General features: G+C 49.8%; 1 protein-coding gene across 3 annotated transcripts in view; it reads left to right on the forward strand.

The window, feature by feature from the left end:
• Positions 1-10,783, forward strand: part of chchd3a (coiled-coil-helix-coiled-coil-helix domain containing 3a) — a 58,769-nt gene extending 47,986 nt beyond the window's left edge. The window contains exons 6-8 of one of the 3 annotated variants that reach the window (XM_027025557.3): positions 335-405; positions 7,380-7,515; positions 10,095-10,189. In XM_027025557.3, the coding sequence (XP_026881358.1) occupies positions 335-405; positions 7,380-7,515; positions 10,095-10,112 (225 nt within the window). In that variant the 3' untranslated portion in view covers positions 10,113-10,189. Of the gene's footprint in view, positions 1-334; positions 406-7,379; positions 7,516-10,088 lie in introns of all 3 variants that reach the window. The other 2 variants (XM_027025556.3, XM_081722936.1) reach the window with 2 other exon arrangements.
• The last annotated feature ends 212 nt before the right edge of the window (positions 10,784-10,995 follow it).

Raw genomic sequence — 10,995 nt, forward strand, 5'->3', positions numbered from 1 at the left:
CAGTAAAAAGTACCCAACTCCTCACGCTTTGCTGCTCCCAGTGTCGCCCCCCGTAACCTTTTAATGGAGTTCAATGGTACAGTCAGGAGCTCTCTAGGGTGAGCTGAAGCCACTAAGAGAACTATTACCTTTTTTTCTTTTTTTCTCTCCTTTTTTAAGCGGTTTGTGAGAGATGGGGAAACACTCTTCCTCTCCCCCACCTCCTCTGAGATGCAAGGACAGTCTGATAGGAGGATGGCAGTAAACTGATTGCATGAAAAGTCTCACATTTGGGCTTCTTTTAATACCTTTGTCTTTCTCTCCCCCTCCCACTGTTTCTTTCTCTCTTTTCCAGAGTGCCCAGGTCGCCAAGGTCACCAATGAGAACTACCACAAAGCAATGGACGAGGTGAACGCTAAATTCAAGTGAGTTTCGAGTTTGGTCTGCATTACTCCCTCCCACAGTCTGTGCTACGTTTTAGAAGCAGGTGAAAACCAGGGTGTGTATGCATGTGGTGTGTCCAAAGGCCTCATTTTAGGCAATTAGCACAACTTCTTGTGCTGTCTGGAGGTCAGTCCCACTTTTTTTACGGCTTTCAGAAACCGGCCGTGAGTATTTTTAGACCCCCGTCATGGGGTGCAGTATATGAAACATACTTACCTGACCCCTGACACTCCTTAAGGCTTGCGCGTTTGTAAGCCTGCACTCTTAAACTTTGCACGGTCTGGGTGTCCGAGCCTCAGTCAGCACGGTGTGACCGTTAGGCTTCTCTGCAACTAAAGAACACGCGGGTTTGAGACCGTTTTCGGCTCTGTGTGTCTTAATGCGGCCTATTAGCCGCCCACAGTAAAGCCCGTGAGAGGCTGGGATGGTGTGGGGGTGGTTGGCTGCTCCTGAACTAGCCAGGGTTCGCAAATCGCATTAGGCTGTCATTAGATGGCCTCTCTCTGTGCTAACACGGGATCATCGTCTCTGCAGAAATGCCTGAAATTGATTAGCAGAGTCCGGTGGGGCTGGCTGGAAGGTAGGAGGGGCGGAATTGCATTAAGAAATGCATTAAAACAGCATTAGCATGACACGGCCACTCCTGTCCCGGCACTGAGGTAGGCATGGGTGTCATGTGACCAGGGCGGCCACTGTGAGTGCTCTGATTGGCTGATTGCATTAGAGAGGTACATTAGCAGCACTGGGATTGGATTACAGGGTAGGAGTAGGTGGGTATGTGTGTGTGTGTGGGGGGGTTGTTTTTTGTTTTTTTTTAATATATTATTAATTAATTGTCTTCAGGGTCTGGTGTTACTGTTGGAGCCGGAGAGGCATGGGCTGTACTGTTTGTAGGAGACTAATTATGTTTGTGTGAGGGAGGGAGGGTGAGTGTGAGAGTGAGTGACAGTGGGTGGGTGTATGTGAGTGTGAGGGTGGGTGTATGTGGTGGTGTGTGTGTGAGTGAGGAGGGGTATTTGCGCTGTACGTTACTAACGTTTCTGTAGTGGTCATCTCAGCGGACAGAGCAGCTCCACTCGGGTTCTGTGAAGAGAAGGTGAGATAAGGCGCTATCGTGGAGTCAGTTAAAATAATGGAGGACATTTTTTCAGAGCCTTTTGATTTCCTGAAACTTGAAACCACCCAAGATAAATATGGAAGTAAAATTTACATAATTGATAGAATTAACATGAGACAGATATGATAATCTGCCTCTTGAAGTTGAAAATGGCTGTGTGTTGAACAACTTGATTTCCTCCATAGTGAAAAAGCTTTGATGTGGAGCTGAAGTGTTGACTGTTGGACCCGTGTTAGCCAGCACAACCCTGTAACATTAAAGTGGGTAGTCTGCTATCTGTGCTGGGTTTTAATGGCTACACACAGATGAGAGATGAGTGTGTGCGCACACGTGTGAGTGTGTGTCTGTGGGTGGGTGTGTCTGTGGGTGGGGTCTGTGTGTGGGTTAACTTTTTCCCTATGTGCTCCATGCTGTTCCTTTTAAGCTCAGGCCAGTGGGATTTGGCATGTGTCCCTGTGAAGGCCCCGTGTGTTTCTGCACTGATGGCTACCACAAGGACACGACCCCTCTTAACTCACACAGCCCTGCGGCTCTGCTCTCCTCTGTCCTCCTCACTCTTCCTCTCTCCTCCCGTTCTGCCCCTCATGATGTGGTTCAGATGTGTTGAGAGGCTGCTGAAAGCAAAAAATGTAGACCGTAAGGTAGGTCCTGTGCGTGCGTGTGTGCGTGCGTGCGTGTGCAAGTGCCATGAGAGAGCACGTCTTTGGAAAGCCTAGAAGCCCCGTAGTGGTTCAGCAGCACTGACCCTGTTGTAGAACGAGGCCAGTGTGTGTTGAAGCACGACTTATCCCAGTCTCCCAAAATAGCACTGCAGCATTCACTGGTAACGCTGTCAGGTATGCCAGAGCCCACAGTAACACTGGGAACGCTGTCTGATGCACCAGAGCCCACAGGAACATTGGGAATGCCGTCGGGTAAACCAGAGCCCACAGTAACACTGGGAACGCTGTCTGATACACCAGAGCCCACAGGAACATTGGGAATGCCGTCGGGTAAACCAGAGCCCACAGGAACACCTTGAGCGTCCAGTATGAATGAATGCAGGATAAAAAAAAAAAAAGAATCGTTTATACACACACGTCCATGTGCGCATGTACACTTATGCATATGCACACACGAACATGTGTGCATGCATGACACACACACACACACACACTCACACTCTTAAACCAGTGCTACTACAGGTTATCAAGCTATCATCATCTTCAAATGCTCTCTAGACTCCAGCAGTGCCGTCGTTCCCTCCTTTACACTCTCTCTCTCCCTCCTTCCATCTTTACACGCTCTCTCCCTCTCCCTCTCCCTCCCTCCTTACATCTTTACACGCTCTCTCCCTCTCCTTCTCCCTCCCTCCTTACATCTTTACACGCTCTCTCCCTCTCCTTCTCCCTCCCTCCTTACATCTTTACACGCTCTCTCCCTCTCCCTCCCTCCTTCCATCTTTACACGCTCTCTCCCTCTCCCTCTCCCTCCCTCCTTACATCTTTACACGCTCTCTCCCTCTCCCTCCCTCCTTCCATCTTTACACGCTCTCTCCCTCTCCCTCTCCCTCCCTCCTTACATCTTTACACGCTCTCTCCCTCTCCCTCTCCCTCCCTCCTTACATCTTTACACGCCCTCTCCCTCTCTCTCCCTCCTTCCATCTTTACACGCTCTCGCCCTCTCCCTCTCTCTCCCTCCTTCCATCTTTACACGCTCTCTCCCTCTCCCTCTCCCTCCCTCCTTCCATCTTTACACGCTCTCTCCCTCTCCCTCCCTCCTTACATCTTTACACGCTCTCTCCCTCTCCCTCTCCCTCCCTCCTTACATCTTTACACGCTCTCTCCCTCTCCCTCTCTCTCCCTCCTTCCATCTTTACACGCTCTCTCCCTCTCCCTCTCTCTCCCTCCTTCCATCTTTACACGCTCTCTCCCTCTCCCTCTCCCTCCCTCCTTCCATCTTTACACGCTCTCTCCCTCTCCCTCTCCCTCCCTCCTTACATCTTTACACGCTCTCTCCCTCTCCCTCTCCCTCCCTCCTTACATCTTTACTGTGACTCTCTTTGGATGGCTGAGATTGGGAATATATCACCCTCTTATCTTTTTCATTCTCTCTCTCTCTCTCTCTCTCTCTCTCTCTCTGCCTCTAACCTTCCATTTCCATGCTCTTTCTGCTTTCCCCTTATTTTTGTCTTTTATTATTTTTTACTCTGTTTATTTGTTTGTTTATTTATTTTGCATTTTATCTCTTAGTCCAGGTTCCTTTTACAAACTCTGAACTGTCGCCAATTTCTTCTCTCAATTATTCTTTCTGACCCCCTCTCTGTCCGTCTGTCTTACTAATGGAACAGTGTGTGGAATTGCGTGTGCGTGTGTGACACGTATGTTGGCGGTCATACTTCTGGTCCCCCCCCCCTTTTCCCTCTGTACTGCGCTCTCTCTCTCTCTCTCTCTCTCTCTCTCCCTGTCTCTCTCTTCCTCTTGTAATGGAGCTGATGGATCCTATTTTAAAATGAAAACCCAAAAAATGAAACCTGGTCATTTTTCTCTCTAACTGCTACATTTGTTTTTATTTGTCTTTCTCCATCACACAGCTTGTCACACCCAAAATGACTGTGGTGTTTTTTGGGGGGGGGTTTTTGTCGTCGTCCTCTCAAGTACGAGCTGCACCGCTTAACCTCATTAGTGTGTAAGTGGTTGTAAACAATGACAAATATGCGTGTGTCCATTAAGAAATAGATAACAGTTCATCTGGGCCACTCGTGCTCCAGACGGCCGCGACGTCACTGTACACTGACATTTGTCTTTATTCGCCAGAGTTAAACCGAGCCTGGAGCCCCTTGAGAAATGTGCGGCGGTATTTTAATAAGTGTCGTCGTCGCACAGGCAGTTAAGGGATTATGTTGTAGTTTTGATTTTTTCCTGCCATTATCTTGAACTAGCCTAACGATCTCTGGGGCTCATTAATAATCTAATTTGGCAGCTAGAATCCTCCCACAGACTAGAGTGAGAGATGACACCCCCCGCAGTGACCCAGATCGTCCGGATTACAGGATCTTTTATTAGGTCCTGAATGCCTGTGTCTCCTCACGCCCTTCTGTATTTGCATTCTGATTGGTTTATCTGCTCCAGTTCTGCCTCTCTGGATTTGTAATTGGAATGTACCAGTCAGCTCCAAAAACAAATTAGGACTTCTTTATTTTTTCTTCTTTTTTTATTTGATCATATAAAGCACTTGTTTTAAAAAGGGGCTATATAAATATAATTTATTATTATTTTCTCTGTTAGTGCCACTCGCTGTTTGTTTGCTTTGGTGTGACAGCTTGTGTAGGCCAGAGTGGATGTGTGTACACTAAACTTGCTGTGCTCACATCACTATGCCATGTCCTCCCCCTCCCCAACTCTCCCAGTCCTCTTCTCACACTGTCTCACTCTGTGCTCACATCACTATGCCATGGCCTCCCCCTCCCCAACTCTCCCAGTCCTCTTCTCACACTGTCTCACTCTGTGCTCACATCACTATGCCATGGCCTCCCCCTCCCCAACTCTCCCAGTCCTCTTCTCCCACTGTCTCAATCTGTGCTCACATCACTATGCCATGGCCTCCCCCTCCCCAACTCTCCCAGTCCTCTTCTCCCACTGTCTCACTCTGTGCTCACATCACTATGCCATGGCCTCCCCCTCCCCAACTCTCCCAGTCCTCTTCTCACACTGTCTCACTCTGTGCTCACATCACTATGCCATGGCCTCCCCCTCCCCAACTCTCCCAGTCCTCTTCTCACACTGTCTCACTCTGTGCTCACATCACTATGCCATTGCCTCCCCCTCCCCAACTCTCCCAGTCCTCTTCTCACACTGTCTCACTCTGTGCTCACATCACTATGCCATGGCCTCCCCCTCCCCAACTCTCCCAGTCCTCTTCTCACACTGTCTCACTCTGTGCTCACATCACTATGCCATGTCCTTCCCCTCCCCAACTCTCCGTCCTCTTCTCCCACTGTCTCACTTTGTGCTCACATCACTATGCCATGTCCTTCCCCTCCCCAACTCTCTGTCCTCTTCTCCCACTGTCTCACTCTGTGCTCACATCACTATGCCATGCCCTCCCCCTCCCCAACTCTGCTCTTCTCTTTTTTTCCTCTTCTGGTAGCCCTGACTACGTGACTGGACAGCTACTTCTATATATCCCCCTCTCTCTCTCTCTCTCTCTCTCTCTCTCTCTCTCTCTCAGCATCTCATCTATGAGCATCTCATATCTTTGCCTCTTTCACTGGTATGTCATATCTGCCTCTGTCTCCTCCCTCTGTGATTTATGGCCTGTATTGCTTTCTATCCCTTCACAGACAAGACTGTCTGGCCAGATATTCATATATACTGTGTGTGTGTGTGTGTCTCAGTCAGAGAGAGAGATAATTACAGATACAGAATTACTGCTTATACTTTTTTCAAAAGAAACTTTATTACTCATTAATTGTTTCCACTTGTCAATATAAGTGACCTCTCCCAAATGTGTCAGAATATTATTGTTAATTAATTTTCAAATGAATTAAAAACTAAAACAGAAAGTTGCACCTCAGATACACATCACACATATTCAATGCGAAATCTAAGTGTGAATAAATATAGCGCCTGGTTTCCTGGCGTCTGTGTACACCCGTGAAGTAGCCGAGGGTCTGCAACCTGTAACGTGGTGGCCTGTAACAGCTGGAGAGGTTATGAAGGGGCTCTGAGCTGGTTGCAGTTGTCCTGTTGGTCTGTGGTTGTTAATTAGATGTTGTTTCGTGCCAATATTTTGTGTTTAAAACATCGCCATCGTCTTTTCCCGCCTTTCCACTCTCTCGGTCTCGCTCTCTCTCATATACCTGTTTCCCCCCCCCCCTCCCCTATTAAAGTGTTTGGGGGGGGGGGGGGGGGGTGTTGCTTGATTGACAGCAGCTGTGTGGATTGAGCGCAGCGAGGATATGATGGGAGGAGAGAGATGGAAAAAGACAGAAAAGGAAACTGGAAGGAGGACGAATCCCCTGCCTGAGATCAGACACGGGGAGAGATCAGATAGAGCCGCGCAGCTCTGACAGCCTTCATCTCTTCATTTCCCCTCATGGCTCCTCCGTAATGTTAATAACACTCCGGCCAAGCTTATGACGGCACCTGATCCCCAGAACCAACAGAGGGGCTCTGAACGCTGTGAGGTAACACCTCCCCCTCCCACCTCTCCTCTCCTTCACCTAAAGGTCACGGAGGCGCTGTGGAGGGGCTCTGTGCATGTCATACCCCTCCTCCATGGCGGAGTGCCGTGTTGCAGGGTTTGTAGCAGCCATGGCTTGGCTGGGGTTCTCTCGGAGCTGATGGCTTTGGTCGTTTCTGCTGTCTGTCCACAAAGCTTTTCCCACGTGCCTAGTATTCTGTCGTGAACTCTGATCTGGCTGGGAAACACAGCGGTGTCGTGCAAATCCAGGCCACATGGCGGAGGACGCCGGGTCAGTGTCTGTGCACGCGTTTGGGCATGTTGGCACTCATGGGAATTGTAGTCTGGTGGTTTGCCGTTCAAGCTTCCCACAATGCACCACAGATCCCCAAATCAGCTGCATGTCCAAAACACCCCCTCAGACACCACGCTGGCCGTGAAGTAGCTGGAGTTGGATTATCTTCCGAATCCAATCTACACTGATCAATTTTGCTATTAATTAGTGATTGTTCTGATGTTTAGGGGTGAGGACACAGCAAGGACAGTGTTTTCACACCCCTTTGTCATTGTCACATTCTCATTTTGGTGCCCCATCAGAAACTAAATGTAACAATGATGAACGATGTTACTAATATATTTTCTCTCTCACCCCCCTCCCCCTCCCCCTTCTGGAAGGCGTTATGAAGTCAGCGCTGTGTGTGCTGACCTACAGGACCAGATTATGAAGTGCTACCGGGAGAACGTGGGAAAGACTCTGCTCTGTTCCCGCCTGGCCTCCCTCTACCTGCAGTGTGTCAGCGATGCTAAACAGGTGACTGTGTCTCCTTGGCTCGGCGCTGGGGGGCGTGGGTCTTCTCCCCTGTGTTTGTCACAGACTGCTGCATTAAATCATTAACACCATCTCATTCACAAACAAAAGAACAACACCAGGTTTGACCCAGAACAGTTATGAGCACTTGACCTCTAAGTTCAAGTACTACTGAGCCTAATAGAGGGCGTTGGTGAGTAGATGTATGTATAGAAGTGGATGGAGGGTGTTCGGTTTGGGGTGTGTTCAGGTGTGTGTGAGCTTTAGGCGTGTAACCATGTTGCCACACCATCGCACCCAAATAACCAGTTGTGGGCGTAACTGAGCTGTAATGTGTTAGCTGTGAGTGTCTGTGCGCTCAGCTGTGCAGAGCTGTCCTGAACCTCCTCTTCCTCTGTCCTGGCCCACGAGCAGAGCCTCCACTAGCTCTCGTCAAGCCCTGGACCGCAGCACAGACACACTGCTGCTCAGATGTCCATTTCTGAAGAGATCTTTCTTTCTTCTTCTAGAGGAGCTGACCCCCTCCATACCTCCCGAGGGCGTTATACAAAAGAAGCACAAGTGAACACGTGCTGTCTGGACGCAATCTCCTACTTCCCCTACTTGCGTTTAACGTTGATGGCGTTTCTCAAACACTCTTGTCCACGGAGACTTAACTATCCATCAGCGTTATCGGTAGGGCAGTGTGTGCCCACCCTGGCACCTCAACCCTTGCTCCAGCTGATGCCAGAATGTTGTTCTAACCGCTCCGCCGGCCAAGAGTCAGACCTTTGCCTCTGAAAGAGGAGACCGGGCAAGAACGTCCCTCTGACCTCGCGTGCCGTCTTCATCACGCGCGAGCGCAGCTCCTCGACGAGGCCCGATTTACATTCAGATGGCTTTTCTATTAGATTTTAGCAGTGCTGTTTCAGTAGAGAGCAGGTTCCTTTCACTTGGGCATTGGTATTAAACCCCTGCGCGAATTCTGCTGGGCTTAAACAGGGCATCATGTAAATGCAGATATGATTTATTCATTTTTTTTGTCTGTGTGCAGGGCTACCTGTAACCTTTTTAGCATTCGTACCATTTCTGTCTGCGTGCCATTATCTTGTAAATGTGAAACCCAGCCCTGCACGTGGTGTGTTGCAGCCCACCATTCCGTCAAATGTATGTTTTAAAATGCATTCTTGTTTGCCTCAGGTTATCGCTGTAATCTGATTTTATAACTCACTCACATAAAAGGATCACAGAATTATGCAGGGAAAACTCAATCTGAGGTTCACGACGGGAGAGTGGGCGTGTGCCTGCATTACATCTGCATGCGCAGTCGCTCTGAACACTAAAACATGCTGGATAAGAGATGCTGACTTTTTAAGGTCGGTACAAGTACACGCTCTTCGGCTACCGTGCGCCCCACTTCGCTGCCGTCGCCGTGTCCCACGCGGCAATGTGAATGGCGTGTCTTGCGTGAGGCCTGTCGAAGGGTGCGGCTACGGACACGCTCTGTCCTCGCTGCGGCTTTGTCAGGGTAATTACCCTTCAGCTCATCAATAGTGGACTGATGACGTTTAACGCTTCACCTTGTTTCCACTCCAGCGCTAATACAGACGCTAGTGAAGACCTGCTGCTGATGAGGGGAGAGGAGACAAATAGAGGGGAGGAGAGGAGCGAGAGAGAAAGGGGAGATGGGAGGAGAGGAGAGAGAAACTGCCTTGAAAGGCTTCTCTGAATGCCAGTTTATGGTCAGAGATGGTTTCTTCCTCTTCTGTACCGCATGAGTGGCTCGCTCTCTCTTTTTTTTTTTTCTTTTTTTTTTTTTTTGCTCTCATATTTATTTCCTGGAGAGAGGAGTTTAGGTTTTAGGATTAGGGCCCCTGTTTGTGCAGGGCAGAGACAGTCCAGGTGCCTGTGTCCATGAGCGTGTCCGGCGTTCCCACGTGTGTTCACTGGGGTTCGTGCTGTGTAAGACTCCTGTCTAACCCCCTGTGCCCAGGCCAGCGTGTTTGGACCAGGCAGTGCCAAGGTCACTTGTTTAAAGTGGGATTTTGCAGTCGTCTGTCTGGCTGCCTGGTTCAGGGAGGAAGGGAGGTGTGAGCGCCGTTAGCCGCCGAAGGTTCAATCATTCAGCTGCGCCCCTCCCCTCTGCCTCCCCTCCACCTCCCCTCTGCCTCCTACCTGCTCTCCCCTAGTTGTAGGGTTTTGTCTTGTCTGTAGTGCATTACTAAAACATCTCGTGTTTTCGCTTCTCTCTTGCTCTCTCTCACCCTCATTGTCTCTCACTGATGCTCTCTTTCTCTCACCCCCTTTTCTCTCTCTCTCCCTCTTTTTGTCTCTTCTTTCTCTCTCTCTCTCTCTCTCTCTCTCTCTCTCTCTACGGGCGTTCCTGCTCTCTGTGCGGTAGCTTGTAAGAAACATTTATTGACAGGCGGAGAGAGAACGGAGTGCTTGGGAACAGTGCTCGGACTCCTCGTTTAGCGCGAGACCTTCCCACCTGCAGGACTCCTACCCTCTACTCCTCCCTAACCTCTTCCCGCCAGGCCTAGCCCCACATGCCCTTAACTGTTTCTCTGCTTTCTCCTCTTCCTTGTTTTTCCCAGAAACAGGCGAATTCGGAGCGATAACGGCGAGACGTGGACTCGGGGCAGCCTTGTTTGCAGTGTAGAGAAACAACTGTTAGTGGAAGGCCGTGCTGGATACACACCTGACCCAGCGGAGCAGCCCAGAGAACCACAGGAGCCTGAAAGATGGGACGGACACCATCCACCCCATCTACCCCACCCTTTACCTCCACTCCTCCACCCCTCCCCCCCCTCCCTCCGTCTCTGCCTGGTTTTTGTAGCAGACGTAGGAGGTGGGGTCCCAAAGCGTGCCAAATGCCGGGAACAGGAGAATGGCTACTATAGTAGGAGCTGGGGGGCAGTTTGCATTGGGGGGGGGGGGGGGGGGGTCCGTCTGAAGCAGAGTGGTGCTGGATCAGAAACACAGAGCAGGATTCTAAACGCAGCTCATTTCATGATTTTTAGTTTTGTTGTAATGTGCAAAGGTTAATATCGGCGCCTCCTACCCTGGCACGGCACGGCACAACACACACACACACTCTGCCTCAATAGACCATGTAAGTTAATGTGCTTTGTTGCCTTCTGGCTGCAACTGCAACACTAGTCTCCTAATACACGCTCCTCAACCCCACCCAACCCCACTCGCCCCACATGTATAATATTACCTTTGGTTTTTCTTCTCATCTGCATGGTTGGCATTTGCTCTGTCTTGGAGAATAAAAGGATAAACTGTAGAGCTGATTTTGTTCCATTATTACTCCGTTTGAAAGTGTGGGGAGGGAGGGAGGGAGGGAGGGAGGGAGAGAGAGAGAGAGAGAGAGAGTTCAGAAGACAGCACTGATCAGTGTGAGACTACTGCTTGGTCTCTCACAAAATGACTCAAAACGTCTCAGACATCAGCACCTCCTATTCCCCCACCATTTAATTTTAGCACTCTTATGATTCC

The sequence above is a fragment of the Electrophorus electricus genome, chromosome 11 (assembly GCF_041902795.1).
Source record: "Electrophorus electricus isolate QZ-2024a chromosome 11, ASM4190279v1, whole genome shotgun sequence".
NCBI lineage: Eukaryota > Metazoa > Chordata > Actinopteri > Gymnotiformes > Gymnotidae > Electrophorus > Electrophorus electricus.